The following is a 17856-nucleotide window of genomic DNA, read 5'->3' as shown; positions in this document are numbered from 1 at the left end:
AAAATTGGTCTAATTTGAAGGCCACGGGTCAGTGGACTCCAGGATTGCTCAACGAGCGTGAAGCCCGAGTGATGCTGGCCAAAACCACCTCAAATGGAACCATGGGGGAGGTTCACTTTTTCCTCTGTGAAATGCTTTCCTCCTCAAGACATTACCCAGCATGATTTTGTCTGTCTGATGCTGAACACAGTTTAGGCTCTAGCCCAGGGCTTGACGTTTTAACAGTCAGAGGCCTGAAGATCTATTAAGTTAGAACTCAGTGAAGGTGTCCTCAAATACTTAGAGTGCAGCAGCGAGAGAAGCAACAAGCAGCAGTGGAGGTCATTTGGAAACTAGACATTCTTCTTCCTTAAGGCAACTGACAAGACTGACTGACTGACTTGTCAATCACCATTCTGAGACAAACAGACCCAGCACATTCTCCCCTTCTGAAAGAAGCTCTTGTCTATAATACGTTCGTCCTATTGTAAATAAAGCTTTAAAAATTCTTCATCTTAAGGCAAAAATGTTTGTGGGTTCATCTATAAATACATTCAGTAAACAAGCACTTATCTTGTGCGGGACCCAGGCACTAGGGAGAGGTCAGTGAACAGGAGGAACAGGGTTCCCACTCCCGTGGACCAGACAACTCTAACTGGACACATTACAACCAGAGAGGACACTTTATTTCATAGCTGGCCTTACTCAAAGAGGCCATTTGGGAAGGAAATTAAAACCATTTCTAATATCATGAAAACCTTTTGGAATTTTAATGTTCTAAAGCATGTCTCCCAAAAGACCTTCTTGTCTATATAGCAAATGAACATATAGCAAATGAACATTTGCTCAGAATTTCTGAGCAAATGACAAGCATGAGCATTTCTAAGCATGAAGAGAAATGAGGAGACGTGCTCTCATCCACATGGGTTTCCAGATGGTAGATTCATCCTGTTTCAAAACCTGCACAGAAATTCTGCAGTATTGTATAAAAATGTGTTGGGTGAGAGGACCTAAAGGATCAAGTTATCTAACTCTGAAAAGTAATGTTATTCACCCAAAAAATTCTCCGTTCAAGCAGGGGGAAAAAAAAAAAAAAAAGAAAGAAATGATCTCCTCTAGCTAGGTATGGAAAATTACTTGACACACTGTCTCCTAAGTGTTTCAGCTGTGCTAAACAAGAGCTGTGATACTTCATGAATACACCACCTTAAATTCTTGTGATTTTGGTAAAAGGGTCTAATTTTTTAAATTTTTTTTTAAGCACACGAATAATGAATAATCCTAAACCTTTTCTTAACCCGGGAAATGCTTGCACGTTCCCTAATGAGGATCACCCAAAGGGTTATGGTCCTCTGCCTCCTTCTCCTACAGTCACCCACTGTATTTTTATCTCCCACGGATAGACATTAACATTTGTCACCATAAATAATACTTTTCAGTTGTAATCTTGATTCCAGAGTGAAAGAAAAAAAAAATCCTTATTTAAAATGATGTATCCTCCAATCGGATATTCTCTCCTCCTCTGTATGCCTTCTAAGAGTAGTTATCTAAAAATGAGAGTTTCGTGCTCCGAGATGCCATATTTCCTTTTGTGGGCCTCAAATAGCTTCCTCAGCTCTTCCATATAGGTCTGATGCAACTCCTCAATCTGCTCTGGGCTTGGGTGCAGGGTCTGAGGCACAGGGATTGGACGGCCAACTGCAAAAAAAGAGAATGCATCTGAAGTAAGGAAATGAAACCACTGCACCTGCACCAGCTGCCCCTCACGGACCGGACAGACGGCCCGGGGGAGAGAGATCGACCAATCAGAATCCGCCTGCTCTAATCCCTGGTTCATTTCACTGGCTGCCTCCAAGAGTCACACCATCCCACTTGAGAACCAATAAAGAACTTTCCTTCTCCGCAGTCGCTGCAGGGGAAGGCCTCTGGTGGTTTTGACTCTGAGTCAAGTGAACTACTGGACTGAGCACAGCTGTGAGATAAGAGGGCATAGCTGTGTATGAACGTCACCAGCCCTGTCCCTCTGGTACAGCTGGCAGCCCGGCCACAGTGCCCTATTGTGACCGACTGCGAAGTCTGGAGTCATCAGGCATCGGCCCTCTCCTCTGACTCTTTTTAATTTAAGGAATGTGTATCTTCACAACTAAGAATCCGTAATAGAAGACACACACAATCACAAGAGTCCCACTGTTTGTTAAGAGTGGAAAACAAAACGAAGCAGAAGTCTCCGTAGAAAATTTCTTAAGTAAACCACAGAACGTTCATGCAACAGAATCCTAGGCAGCAGTTTTTAAAAAAATGAAATTATATGTGTACACACACACACACACACACACACACACACATCGAGGTCTAAAATGTAAGAAGTGGGGAAAAAAGTTGTGAAATAATACAGTAGGATCCTATTTATGAAAAGACATTTATATACCAAGGTGCATCATAAGCTTTAGTGCATTTAAAAAAATCTAGAAAGAGAGACTAATAACCATTACTTCTAGGAAGGAACGAAGGTAAAGGTGGGAGACTTTTCACTTTATCTGTATTGTAGGAATTTCCTACAATGAGAATGCATTTGTGTTTTACCTATAATGAAAAATGAGCTAATTATTATTTAACCTGGCAACTCTATACATATTTAAAAAGGTGTTTAGGAGCACCTGGGTGACTCAGTAGGTTAAGCCTCTGTCTTCGGCTCAGGTCGTGATCTTAGGGTCCTGGGATGTAGCCCTGCGCCAGGCTCTCTGCTCGGCAGGGAGCCTGCTTTCCCCTCTCCCTCTCTGCCTGCCTCTCTGCCTACTTGTGATCACTTTCTCTGTCAAATAAAGAAATATATTTTTTTAAAGATTTTGTTTATTTATTTGACAGAGATCACAAGTAGGTAGAGAAAAAGGAGGAAGCAGGCTCCCCGCTGAGCAGAGAGCTCGATGCGGGGCTCGATCCCAGGACCCTGGGATCATGACCTGAGCCAAAGGCAGAGGCTCAACCCACTGAGCCTCCCAGGCATCCCTAATTTTTTTTTAAACATCTTTTAAAAAGATGTTTAGATTGTGTCTCAAGACTGTTTGAAACTATAAGATACAGGTGGCTTTGGCATCTGCTTTCCTGGATCCTCCCAGCTCACTGCAACCCCTGCTGCTTACAGATGCCAAGAGTTGAAAACCTACAGATGTTCAGTAACCTGCTGGGCAGCAAACAGCTTCTCTATTCCCCTCTATTAACTTGGGCATGAGGCCAAGTGGGGCCGTGGGTACTAGAATGGAACTCAGAGGGGAGAGAGGAGGTTTCCTCTGGCCTACCCTAGCTTGTTCCATGCTACATCCAAGGTTCAAATCCATGTCAGTAACAGAAGGTGGTGAGTTAAGAGAAAACCAGGCAAATGTTAAGGCACAGAGAAAGAAGGAAGTGATAAATGAAATCAGTATGGGACCTAAGGGGGCACAGAGCAGAGTGATGTATGTATATATAACATATATATAGGTTATATATATGAAATACATTTTGTTACATATAACAAAATGTATTATTAAGAAGATTATCTATCTAATGTTGCAGTAAGGAGATATACACAGACATACATGGTAGATACATATCGCCTTATTGCAGTATTAATATTCTCCAATTGCTATGTTTTTAAACAGATCCAGTCTCAAGAATCTCCCATACAGTTCTCTTTTGATAGCCTGAACGTCAAAATTACATAGAGTAGACATCAGTCCTTTGTAACCCAACAGAAAGAACTGGAACTGTCTTGCTGTCAGTTGTGGTTGGAAATACAGAAGAGGGGAGGCTAATGGGGTGACGGGGTGGAACAGGAAGGAGCTGGTCCAAGACAAAGACCGCTAGACTAGACCAGCACACTGAGCTAGGCAGTAGCTTCCTCTCTGGTCTTATCACATGCATAGGATAAAAAAGTAGAACTCAATGATCTCAAAGCCTCCTCCTCACTCTGACCTTTTTGTTTTAAGAGAAAAAAAAAAAAAAAAACCCTGAGATATCTACATGTGAATTGAGAATCTATTAGGCAATAGCAATCTACTAGCAAATTCAGTTTTATAGAACTAGCTTCTGTTAAGTGAAATTGACGAAAAAGAAAGGTCAAGTGCAACTATTCAGAGTGGGAGTGGGGGGGCCTTAGAAAGAGAGGTCTGAGAAGATGAAGTGTGTTGTTCTCAGCTTAATTAAGACTCATGAATTCTGAATTATTAATTTTTACTTCCTATGAAAGAAGAAACTACTTCCTCGTTGCATACAACTAATTTCAATCCTGTTCTTTTCTTAATCATGGGCTCACTATATTTCAGATGGTTCTTCCAGAGAGCTCAAATATGCCCATGACTTCTCTTTTAAAGTGTGAGATGGGCAGTTTCATCCTTGCCCTTCTCTTGTTTACCTGTAGAGAAATGGAGATGCTGGAAATTCCCAAACTACACCAAAAGAACTGGAATTCAGGAGGTAAAACTGGTTCTCCTACCCCTCCTACTAATCCAAAATCGGACTAGAGAGTAAGAAATCATTCTCAATTACTTTTTAGGAATAAAGACCGAGGTCACAAAACAAATCTGAGAAGAGTCCCCAGAGCCCTAGAAAGACCAGTATTCTCCCCACCCACCCACTGCCAAAAAGGAGATTTTTTTTTTTACTACTAAGGAGAAGAAAACGAAGCTAAGACTAAGTTAGCTGCACATTGCCCTGTAACTCTCTTTACAACACAAAGAAAAAAAACACACACAAAAAAAAAACCCAGCCTCATCACACTGCTCTTAGAAACAGAACTCCTTGCCCTGGAAAAATCAGCCCACATCTCCTCATGGCAGAGTCAGGAATCATCATGCTCCTGTTTCTGTTGCAGTGCTTTATCTAGCTGGCATGCCCATTTGTTCCTTTTTCCAATTCCATCAAGCAATTCAAGATTAGTTATGCACTTAGGGCCTCACACAGCAGCCTTGCCCTCATTTCTATGGTGCTGTGTTGTATTTACCTAAGATGAAGAATGAGCAGCTTCATGGGGCACTGCGCTCAGGGCCGTAGAGAAATTTGGAAAGGGGCATCATTTTCTTCACACCGAGGCAAAGATTAGATCTTTTGCAATAAGGAATCTTTTCTCTATTTTTCTTTGATTATGAACATTCCACAGTTTATAGCTCTAACAGTCCCATACAGGAATTAGGCTTTTCCTGGATGCTACACAGCTGTACATGAGACAAAGGCCAGTCTGTTGGCACGGATTTGGGAAGAGTCAAAATGTGGGTGCCAATGAAACATGGGTTCACTGAACCTCAGACTCATGGTGCAGGCTCAAATATGCCAGATGTGAGGAGAGAGAGAGTATGTATGTGTGCTTCCATACACATACACACTCAAGAACATTTATTGAACACTTAATGGGCTGTATTGGGTACCATACTAATCCCCCTAACATTTTTATCTCCTGAAATCCCTACTTTACATTTAAATTTAAATTAGGTTCCCTTTCCTTTCTATTTCAGAGAATCCCTTGGCCAGCTTCCCCACCACCACCCCCGCCATCAGAATATAATAATGACTTGAAATATAAGGGACCACTTTGGTCCTTAAGTGTTTTCAAACCAGTTTTATTTTATTAAAGTACATTCCTTTCCCTATCTTTATGTTAAAAAATTCAAAATTACAGAACAAATAATGCAATAAGTACCTGCATACTCTTCCTCTAGACTCACAGGTTCTTAATATCTTTTGCACACTGCCCTGTGTGTATATACATATGTATTTTTATTTTTGTAGACCTGTTTGATGATAAGCTGTAGATGTCGATTGTTCAATAGCCTTATCCTATTTCGGCATGAAGTAACTAAGAGCAAAAACACTGTCTTTTTTTTTTTTTTAAAGATTTTATTTATTTATTTGACAGACAGAGATCACAAGTGGGGGGGAGGGAGGGGAAGCAGGATCCCTGCTGAGCAGAGAGCCTGAGGCGGGGATCAATCCCAGGACCCTGGGATTATGACCTGAGCCAAAGGCAGAGGCTTTAACCCACTGAGCCACCCAGGCGCCACCAAAACACTGTCCTTTTTAACACTATTATCATACCCAAGGAACTTAACCTCTATGTGATATTCTTTTGTACCAAATCTACATTCAAACTTGATGAGTTGTCTCAGTGATATCCTTACAGTTGCTTCTCCCTATGACAGCTGTTGTGTCTTTGGGTACTCTCTCCTTTTGGTCTTTTACAACGTTAGTATTTTTTATGAATCCAGGCCAATTGTTTAATATAATGTCTCCTAATCTGGGTTTGTCTGTTTCCTCACAGTCTGATTCAGATGAACACTTTGGCAAGAATACTTACACAGGGAGATGGAAACACATTTAATAGCTCCCAACAATCTGGCCAGGCCTCCTGCACCAACCAGTGCTCTCTCAGGACCTGGGGCGTATGGAGCACTTCCCCACACACCATGTCATCTGATCCCCAGAATAACCCTAAGACAAGACAGGACAATTATAAGAGTCTCTCCTTCAGAGATGTAAAATCTGACGCTCAGGGACGAGAAAGGAAGCACCCTGAATCAGGCCCCAAACCCACATTACCTCCATCTGTAAATTTTAGCTGATGTATGATAAACAGCTTCTTAATGTCAATACTGATTTCTTTATGTAGCTGGTGCCTGAGCGTAGCGGCTACCATCATATTGAGCCTGCAGTGGAAAGAATCAATTTCCTAATGGCAGTGATTCTATCTTTCAATTTTGCCATAAGTATAAAAATGAAACAAACACTTCTATCACATCCATAATCAAAAGGCAGACTGAGGAGTTATGAAGTCAGGGGACATGGTGAGGCTGGACAGGACGGGATGAGAACCCTTCCCATGCCACACGCACACACAGCTGATAAACCTCCCTGGATATCCAGAATTCAAATAATCTAACACTGGGAAGATGGACAGCCAAATAATTAATATAGAAGGAATACTAGAGCCAGAAAATCACCAGTTTGCAACCATGACTTCCTTAATTGATTCAGGCAAGGATTATCAATGGCTATTAAAGCCATCAAGTAAAGTCTGATGAACAGAATAATTACACAGTGTCTAAGTGACACCATCCCCAGGTTACTTGTTCATGAAAAGGAAAAGTCTTTATAAACATAATATAAATATAATATATATAAACATAATATTTAACATAATATATGTAAAAATTTATGTAGATAAATCTTTGTGATTTAACTTTATAGTAGAGAAACCTGGCAAACACCCCACTCAAGTAATCAAAATGAGCATCACCAACAATGGGACAAATTGACAGCAAGAGCCTCTTGATATGACATACTGAGGATGACACATCATTTCTGTGTAATTCTTGCCACATATGCATAACTGGAATATACTCATGGTGAAACACACTAACCCAAGTTGACCTACAAACCACTGACCTACACTACTCCAAATTGCTCATGTCATAAAGACAGAAAGGAAGTTGAAAAATTAATGCAGTTTGGGCGCCTGGGTGGCTCAGTGGATTAAGCCGCTGCCTTCGGCTCAGGTCATGATCTCAGGGTCCTGGCATCAAGTCCCATGATCTCAGGGTCCTAGCATCGAGTCCCGCATCGGGCTCTCTGCTCAGCAGGGGGCCTGTTTCCCTCTCTCTCTCTCTCTGCCTGCCTCTCTCTCCATCTACTTGTGATCTCTCTGTCAAATAAATAAATAAAATCTTTAAAAAAAAAAAAGAAAAGAAAAAGAAAAATTAATGCAGTTTGAAGCAGGCTGAAGAGATGTGGAAACTAAATGCAATGTATGATCCTGCTGTGGGAAAACACTTGACCCCCCCGCCCACCCCTGATACCCACCAAAAGCACAGCTAACAAGGAAATTATTATGGCAACTGGTGAGATTTAAATACACACTGTACACTGGTTAACAGTACTTTATCAACGTTTGATTTCCTGAATTGCACTGACATTATAGATCAGAATCATCTTGCTCTTAAAAGAGATACATAGGAGCAAATGTCATGTTTGCACACACTCCAACAGCTCAGTGATAACTGGAAAGAGTGTATTTATCACATCGTTAAAGAGAGATAAAAACCGTAGCAAAATGTTACCAACTGGTGAGTGTGGGAGAAACGCACACAGGAGTTCATTTTACTGTTCAGGAAACTTTTCTGAACCTTTGAATAGAAACCTCCCCCTTTCAATGGCAAATAGCCTTGCCTCTTACTTTCTCCCCAAACACGTAACTTCCCGTCATACTACCTGTACTGGCTCTACAACTTGATTTTAACTTTAGCTTCCCTTACAAATTTTAATGGGTACTTGTTAGATATTTGAAAACTTACAAATCAGAAAGGCATAACTGAAGAATGATTTGTTTACAAATGTGTCTGCAGCCACTACCCACGGGGCATGGGGAATACAGCAGAGAACAGCAAGACAAAATCCCTGCCCTCCTGGAGCTCTATATAGTAGAAACAAAGTAATTCCAGGAGCCTGCAATTCCTTGCACATTGTTTTTTGAGTCTAAACTTCTTTTAATTATCCCTTCTTGGGAGGCACCTGGGTGGCTCAGTGGGTTAAGCCTCTGCCTTCAGCTCAGGTCATGATCTCAGGGTCCTGCATCGGGCTCTCTGCTCAGCAGGGAGCCTGCTTCCCTTCCTCTCTCTCTGCCTGCCTCTCTGCCTACTTGTGATCTCTCTCTGTCAAATAAATAAATAAAATCTTTAAAAATAAATAAATAAATAAAAATAAAACTGACAATAACAAAATATGTAAATTGCATACTATTGTGAAATGTGAAAATATATGGTATATCTTATTTTACTTTTTTATTAAATGTTTTACTTTAATTCCAGTATAGTTAACATACAGTGTTATATGAGTTTCAGGTATACAATATTCACCAATTCTATACAGTACTCAGTGCTCATCATAAATGTACTCTTAATCCCTATCACCTATTTCCTCTACCCCCTCCACCGACCTCTCCTCTGTTCATTCTCTCTAGCTAAGAGTCTGTTTCTTGGGTTCTTTTTTTTTTTTCTTTTGCTTATTTGTTTTGTTTCTTACACTCCACATATGAGAGAGATCATATGGTATTTGTCTTTCTTTAACTTACTCTGCTCAGCGTTATACTCTAGCTACATCTATGTTGTTGCAAAAGGCAAGATTTCATTCTTTTTTACAGCCGAATAATATTCTGCAGCATATATATACTACATTTTCTTTATCCATTCATCTGATGACTGATACTTGGGCTGCCTCCGTAACTTGGCTATTGTAAATAATGCTGCAATAAACACAGGGGTGCATGCATCCCTCTTAAGTAGTGTTTTTTGGGGGGGTAAATACCCAGTAGTGCAATTGCTGGGTGATAGGGTAGTTTCATTTTGAACTTTTTGAAGAACCTCTGTACTGTTTTCCGCAGTGGCTGCACCAGTTTGCATTCCTACCAACAGCGCAAAGCGCTCCCCTTTCTCTACATCCTCACCAACACTTATTGTTTCTGGTGTTTTTACTTTAGCCATTCTGATAGCTGTGAGGTGTTATCTTGTAGTTTTGATTTGCACTTCCCTGATGATGAGTGATGTTGAGTGTCTTTTCACCAGTCCATTGGCCATCTGTATTTCCTCTCTGAAGTAACATTCTTTCATGTCTTCTACCCATTTTTTCATTGGACTGTTTTTTGGAAGTTGAGTTGTATAACTTCTTTATATATTTTGGATACTAACCCTTTATCAGAGATGTCATTTGGAAATATCTTCTTCCATTCAGTAGGCTGTCTTTTAGTTTTGTTGATTGTTTCCTTTGCTGTGCAGAAGCTAATATATGGTATCTTCTTCACAAATTATTTCCACTGAGTGACCCTCAGCTAAGGGGAAAAATGGGTGGCTTAGTAAGTTAAGCAACTGACTTCAGCTCAGATCATGATCTCGAGATCCTAGGATTAAACCCTGGGCTCCATGCTCAGAGAGGGGTCTGCTTGTCCCTGTTCCCTCTGCCCTTCTTGTGTCTGCGTACCCTCTCTCTCAAATAAATAAAAAATATCTTTTTTTTTAAATATCTTTTTAAAAAATAGGGAAGATGAGGGGCACCTGGGAGACTCAGTGGGCTGAAGCCTCAGCCTTCAGCTCGGGTCATGATCCCGGGGTCCTGGGATCGAGGCCTGCATCAGGCTCTCTGCTCTGCAGGGAGCCTGCTTTCCCCTCTCTCTCTGCCTGCCTCCTTGCCTATTTGTGATCTCTGACTGTCAAATAAATAAATAAAATGTTTTTAAAAATAGGGAAGATGGTTTTGATGGAGGACACAGAGAAACCTGATGGTTTAGCAAGGTGTAGTTTAAGAAATATGCAGAGAGGGTAAGTGTGACCTCATGATGGCACTTTTATTTTTATCTATTTTTTATTTATTTTTTAAAAGATTTTATCATTTATTTGACATAGGGAGAGAGAGAGAGAGCATGAGCACAAGCAGGCAGAGTGGCACAGAGAGGGAGAGGGAGAGGGAGAAGCAGGCTCCAGGCATAGCAGGGGAAGCCCGATATGGGACTCTATCCCAGGACTCCTAGAATCATGATCTGAGCTGAAGGTAACAGCTTAACCAACTGAGCCATCCCAGGTGCCCAAGAACACATATTTAAGAGGATTTAATTAGTAGGATATTAACAGACAAAATCCCTAGTGTTAATAATTCTCACTAGTATTCAAGAATCACTAACACTGAAATGAATGCTCTGAGGTCACTGAGGAAGTGAGGTCTCCAGGCATGTGGGGAGACTGCAGGATGGAGAATCTGAGCATCTCCAGACAGCTGTGGTTGAGACGGTTACAGATGAAGTGATGATTTACGATGGACTGAATTAACATTTACTGATCTGAAGAGGGAGAGGTAAGTTCACAAACTCTTAACTAAATGGAAGGGGAGCAGATGGGCCATAAAATAACCTGCTGGTCTCGACTCTACCTGATCTGCCTGGGCTATGTCAGGAAGTCAGCAAAGAAACAATTCGGGGTTTGCAGTGCATTGATTTAAAATAAAAATGAACACAGAGGGGCGCCTGGGTGGCTCAGTCATTAAGTGTCTGCCTTTGTCTCAGGTCATGATCCCAGGGTCCTGGGATCGAGCCCCACATCGGGCTCCCTGCTCAGCGGGAAGCCTGCTTCTCCCTCTCCCACTCCCCCTGCTTGTGTTCCCTCTCTCACTGTGTCTCTGTCAAATAAATAAATAAAATCTTAAAAGAAAGAAAGAAATGAACATAGTAACTTAGATCACTGTTACCATATCGCATTGCATTGGATTGAGACATAGCTTTGCTTCTGTTTATGGAATAAATAAAAGTCTCCATTTTATTTATTTATTTTTTTAAGGAGGCTCCATGCCCAACATGAGGCTTGAACTCATATATCCATAGATTGAGAGTTGTGTGCTCTACCAACTTACCAGCCAAGCATCCTCCAAATGAAAGTCTCATTTAAAAAAAAAAAAAAGATTTTATTTATTTATTTGACAGAGAGAGGCACAGTGAGAGAGGGAACACAAGCAGAGGGAGAAGGAGAAGCAGGCTTCCTGCTGAGCAGGGAGCCCGATGCAGGGCTCAATCCCAGGACCCTGAGATCATGACCTGAGCTGAAGGCAGACACTTAACGACAGAGCCATCCAGTCACCCTCAAATGAAAGTCTTTTCTGCACACAGTCTGTGAGGGTCTGGTTCACCCAAATCCGGCTGCTCTCAATCATCTGACTCCCACTCTACCGCCATAAAATCAAACTCGTGGCAGCTGAGATTTTATGTAATAAACATTCATATTCTCAGCTTGGTTTTTAAGAGGCTTCAAGGAACAGCAGGATACTGAGGATGCTAGAGACTAGATATGGTATTTCTGATGTTAATCATTTGGGAGGTAAGTGGAAGGATAGACTGAAGCAATTTTCTCTTATTCTAACTCTTGAAGTTAGAATGTTAGCATGTTAGATAGGCACAAGTGAAAACAAGAGCTCTAGGTTTTCTAGTCTCAAAAACAAATTCGGATTCAATCATTTTTATTTGACCCCTGACCAATTATTTGTCAGTAGAGTTATAACTAGGCTGCTTCACATGATGACCACTTAACTTAAAACTAGAGTTAAAAAAAAAAAAACACTAAAGTTCATCCCCACCAGGCGATAACTATAATCATTTAAATCAACAAAATACACTTAGCTTTCAACATCAGCAACTAACTTCATACGTGTATGAGTTGCACTTAATCAAACTTCTAGTTCCTAAAAATCATGTCTTTCAATTCTCCCTATATCCCCCAAAACGCCAATTATAGTACTTTGCCCATAAGGGACCAAAAATGACTATTTAATATTACAACGAAGAAAAATCATGGTCTAACCATGTTGATTATCTGGTCAAAAAAATATACATTATGCCAAAGAAATGTAACCAGCTTATCTTGGAAAAACACAACTGCAGACTTATCTCCCTGTTCCCATTACACTAACTAATCAACAGCGTTAACATTCCATTTGAATTAAATACGGGATTTAAAAATAGTGTCACGTGACTGCACAGGAAACACAAGGCTCTCAGAAACTGACAGTAAGTGGTAAAATCCCATGCGAATGAAACAGATCTAAAAACATTCTGAATGTCATTTAATGGACCATCCACAGTGAAACTGTTACTTTCAGTTTCAGATCAAGCACACAGTTTGGTTAACGGTGCTATCAGCATCTGGCTCTGTGCTGTCTCCCGCTCAGCAATCCAGGTCACTTCCAGTGTGAAGGGCTCATTACTCTGCGCCTTGCTCCTTCTATCAACAGTCTGTCACCCTCCTCCCCCATCTCAATTCCCCCCAGTATACCACTTTTTGAAATAAAATCAGCTCATATTAGAATACACATAAAAACAGCGAGCGGCCCCCCCAAAATGCTTTTGCCACAGAAACCGGCGCATGTGAATTACACAGAAATCTGCCTCTATTAACAGACTGATGTAATGTGTTCATCAAAGAACTGCTATGTTCCAATCTGCTGGTACAGAGAAGTAGATTCATATAGAGTACTAGGAACTTTATGTCTAAATTGGATTCTCCCTGTTGTAGTTCAACAGTAGTATTCCTGAAAGTAATCAAGTCCCAAATGGAAAATACAGTCATTTCTTAGCCAGAAGGCATATCGTAAATGAAGCTCAAATAACATCTATAGGATTCTTATTTTAGGAAGGTCTTATTCAAAGCCCCTTCTCTTGCATTAACACTGCAATCAGTAACAATAACATTGCTCAAAGGAAGGTAATACTTTTACTTATTCTAACAAGCCTTTAGTCTTCAATATACATACCAACAGTGTGGATAGGTTTCCTATAGGGCATCAGGCCAAAATTGTATTGAAAAATTCCTCTGGCATGGAACAGTGGCAAAGCAAACCCCATGATCTTCTGCAGTTTCTCCTGCACAGTTCGAAGCCAGGAGCCTTCAGGGTTGTTAACTTGTTTAAATAGCTCATTTTCTCCAAAAGAAAACACCGGGACCAAGGAGGTGCTACAAAGAACAAAGCAGAAGAATACAAAATTTTTTTTAAAGATTTTATTTATTTATTTGACAGAGAGAGATCACAAGTAGGCAGAGAGGCAGGCAGAGAGAGAGGAAGGGAAGCAGGCTCTCTGCTGAGCAGAGAGCTTGATGCGGGGCTCTATCCCAGGACCCTGGGATCATGACCTGAGCTGAAGGCAGAGGCTTTAACCCACTGAGCCACCCAGACACCCCAAGAATACAAATTTTTACGGAAAACAATTTAAGTGTTTATATTCTGTTCAGATGACTTTTGCAACATATCCGAAGAATTCTTCTTTTCTTTCCTTTCAATATTTTTATTTATTTATTTATTCAGTTCAACTAGTCATCATTAGTTTTTGATGTAATGTTCAATGATTGGGCATGCGTTTTGATGGGTGTTGTACGTAACCGATGAATATGTGAACCAAGAATTTTTCAGTGTTCCCATGTCTGTCTGCACTGTTAATTTCATGTTCCACACAATGCGACTGACTTATACTTGAAATCCTTTGGGGCGGTATTTTAGCCATTTAGTGATCTGCGGAATTTTATTCCACAGAAAAATCAAGGGTCCAGGAAGTTTCTTTCCCACCTATAATTCAGGCCATGATTCATTTGTTCATTTGGCTGGAAATTTATACTCCGTGTATAAAATTTCAGAATTTTTGCTTGCTTTTTTTTTTTTGAGAGTTTATTTATTTACTTGAGAGAGAGAGAGAGAGAAAATGAGTGGGGAAGAGAGGGGCAAGAGAAAGAGAAAAGCAGACTCCTCCCTGAGCAGGCAGCTCAACGTGGGGCTCAATTCTAGGACCTGGGATCATGACCTGAGCTGAAGGCAGATGCCCAACTGCCTGAACCACCCAGACACCCTGTTTGCTTAGTTTTTAAAGGTGCGTTTAACTTCTGGATGCAACAGAATTGAGCTACCTTAGTGGGAAGGCTGTATACCATTTCCCATGAATATCCACATCTGCTTTTATTGTAAGGTCGACTAAGAGGAAGTCTGTCTTTAAGGACTAGAAAAATTACTTTCTTTCTTTGTGTTCATTTAATAACATCTTAATTTCTCTGACCCAGGTACCTGAAATGAGAAGTTACTTACCCATGGGTCAAAGCAATTTTAACAAATCCTTTCCGCTGGCGGATGAACAGAGTGAATTTTCCAGGATGGGCATCCAGTGATTCTTCTGCACCCCCAAGAACAATGACTGAAATGTTTCCACCTCCCTCCTTGCTCAGCACATGGGACACACTTTTCTTAGAAACTGAGACTGACCCTTAGTGAATAAAACAAAAGGCTAATTATTTATTTTAAAAATTAAAAAGTTTTTATCATACTATTCAATGGCATCAGCGAACATTTAACAAAATTCCCTATTCTGCTTACATTTGGAACATCTTGTAGTTTATAATTTTGTCACAGCTGGATCTTTGGTAATATATTCCATTAATAAAACATTATTTTGGCAGATGATGGGTTAGGTCTTTAAAATATCACTTGTTTTTAGATCTATCACTTATCTGGGTAGGTTGTATACTGCTCAACTCTATGGACTCTATTCACATTGCACTATAAGTGAAAGATGCCCTCTGCATCTTGTGGACTCTATTCACATTGCACTATAAGTGAAAGATGCCCTCTGCCCTCTGCAGGTTGTTCAGTGCACAACCTGGATAGCTGTATATGGTGGCCTTGATCACTACCCTGGTGAATCCTGGTTCAGAACCAAAGAGGTTGCACTGGACCTTCTGAACACACAAGGACCTGTTTTCAGATATTTTATGTGGATTCTTATTTCCCAAATCTAGATTTATAATGTAAACGATTTTAAAAATTCAGACATCTGACAAATAATCAGATCTTTACATGGTTCCAAAATATCTAGTCTGACTTTGATAAATTGTTTGTTTAAGATAGTTATATAATTGTTCAGTCTTGTACCAGGCTTTCCCACATAAAAATAACTTTAAAGATTCCTTGTCAGATTTTGAATGTACTAAGTACTTTTTCCTCGTGGAGGAAAAAGTCATGAACTCTTAAAGGAAAAAAAAAAAAAAAACAAGCCACTCATGACCTGTATTACAGAGATAATTGCTTTTTAAAGTCTTATTGTTTCCTTCCATTCATGGCTTTATCCATTTTTTGAGTCATAAAAGAATGTGTCAGGCAGGCTTTATTAAGACACAATACACCTCATTTCTTAAAGGACAGTTATATGCTCATTTTACTATAAGTGCCTATTACTGGGGGAATATAAAATAAGGCAGGATTCTGAGTGACCAACAACTTACTAAAGAGGCAGAGGGTAGAGAACCTGAGTCTCAATGGGTTTGAACTTCTCTTGAGTTCAAGACATTGCCATTCTGCCCTGCATGCCTGGAGTGGGAGCTGGAGGCATTAATTCCATTGGAAAGGGGGGCCTTCTGAGTTTCCAGACACCAGCTCTCCTCCGGCCACTTCTCAGTTCCCTCTCTGGGCTCTCTTTATAGACCATCCTTAAATGCTGCTATGACTTAGAGCTCTACGATCTGCATATTTGTATTCCTCGAAAATTTCTATGTTGAAACCCTAATGCCCAGTAGGAAGGTATTAAGAGGTAGGGCCTTTGGAAAGTAACTAGGTCATGAGAACATAGCCCCCAAGATGGGATCAGTGTCCTTACAAAAAGAGGAAGAGAGGACATAACAAGATGACTATCCATAAGCCAGGAAAGGAGCTCTAACCAGACACCAGATCTGCCAGAGCCTTGATCTTGGACACCAGCCTCCAGAAGAGTGAGAAATAAATGTCTATTATTTAAGTCACCCAGTCTATAGTATTCTGTTACAGTAGGCTGAACTAAGGCTCCTTCAGAGTCTCTAATATCTTCTAATGTTATCTACGAACACGGATTCAAGTACCACTTAGTGTGCTGAACTCTCCCAAATCCATCTCCTGGGACATTTTCCTCCTGAGGCTCTACACCCACACTTCCAATGGCCCAATGGACATTTCTACCTTACCAACTCAAAGACACCACAAACTCCATGTTTCCAAACCCAATGCACTGTGTTCTTCTTGCAACATTACCTCTCAAGGTGAATGGGACCATCACCTATCTTGTCACACAAATCAGAGGTATAGGCTCCTCCCATACATACCCCCCTCTTCTTAGCAACCACGCTGACTCATCACTCATTCTCTCATTCAAAACACTTCTTGAGCACCTGCTACAGGCAAGACACGATGCTAGATGCTGATGATACGACATATATAGTTGCTACCTTCATGAGGCCACATCAGTCTGTAAGTCTTGTCGAATCCATCAGCTGTTTTTCATAGCGACCTCATCTGGGCTATATACGTGGCTGTTGTGATCTGATCTCTGCTACCTGCTGAGCCGTACTGGGCACATGGGAAGGAACATGAGCCTTGAAACACAGAATGTGCCCTGGCTGATGAGCAGAGATTCACCAAAATGGACCACAGAGGAATAGTTTGGAGGGGCGACTTATGGGGACTTACAGTGACAGAAATCCCTCGGGTAAGAGTAAAGCAGGCACTGGTCAGCAAAGGACCTCTGAAACTTTATTGCTGCTGCTGCTTTTTTTTTTTTTTTTTTAAGACTTTATTTATTTATTTGATAGGAGAGAGATCACAAGTAGGCAGAGCAACAGGTAGAGAGAGAGGGGGAAGCAGGCTCCCTGCCAAGCAGAGAGCCGGATGTGGGGCTCGATCCCAGGACCCTGAGATCATGACCTGAACCAAAGGCAGCCGCTTAATGATAGCCACCCAGACACCCCTCTATTGCTTCTTTACTGCATGAGGTTTGGTACACATGTCTGTCTGTCTTTCACACCCAGAGAGAGAGCCACCAATCCAGGCATAGAGTAGAAAGGCAGCCTTGGACTAGGGGCCATCCTGGAAGCTGGTTCTAGTTAAAAATTGAGAACTCTCCAAACTTTGAGATAAGGACACCCTAAGGCTCTACCAGGTACAAATTTGGATATTTTTATTTAACTTTATTTAGCTTTATTTTAGCTTTTATGTAGCTACAAGTTTGGATATTTTATTTAGCTTTAGTCTGGATATTTTTAATCTAGCTTTTAGAGATAACTCAGGTGATGGCAGAAAGGAAAAGATCCCATGACGTCATAAACCAGAAAGAACAGACAAGCTTAATCTCAGATGCCATCTCAAGCAAATGGCAATGACTCCAAGGGCACTATATGGGAGAAAGACTCTTAAGGTTGACTATATGTATCTGACATGGCCACGGAAAGGGGTGTTTATACATCTCTTGTACCATAAATTTGCCACACCTGCTCTCAGTTACCACTACCCAAACTCACTTGCAGCTTGGAATCAGAAAACAGT

The 17856-nt window shown here is 40.8% G+C and overlaps 1 protein-coding gene across 4 annotated transcripts in view; it reads right to left on the bottom strand.

Annotated features, from left to right (window-relative positions):
* Positions 1-643: 643 nt before the first annotated feature.
* MOGAT1 (monoacylglycerol O-acyltransferase 1) overlaps positions 644-17856 on the bottom strand; it is a 35383-nt gene continuing 18170 nt past the window's right edge. For all 4 annotated transcript variants that reach the window (XM_004762898.3, XM_004762899.3, XM_004762901.3 and 1 more), the window contains exons 4-6: positions 14602-14776; positions 13285-13484; positions 644-1677 (exon numbers count right to left, since the gene is read on the bottom strand). In XM_004762898.3, coding sequence (XP_004762955.1) covers positions 1523-1677; positions 13285-13484; positions 14602-14776 — 530 coding nt within the window. In that variant the 3' untranslated portion in view covers positions 644-1522. The remainder of the gene's footprint in view (positions 1678-13284; positions 13485-14601; positions 14777-17856) is intronic.

Source organism: Mustela putorius, unplaced genomic scaffold, assembly GCF_011764305.1.
Source record: "Mustela putorius furo isolate JIRA1106 unplaced genomic scaffold, ASM1176430v1.1 tig00000275_pilon_pilon_pilon, whole genome shotgun sequence".
NCBI lineage: Eukaryota > Metazoa > Chordata > Mammalia > Carnivora > Mustelidae > Mustela > Mustela putorius.
This window is presented reverse-complemented; position numbering and strand designations above follow the sequence as displayed.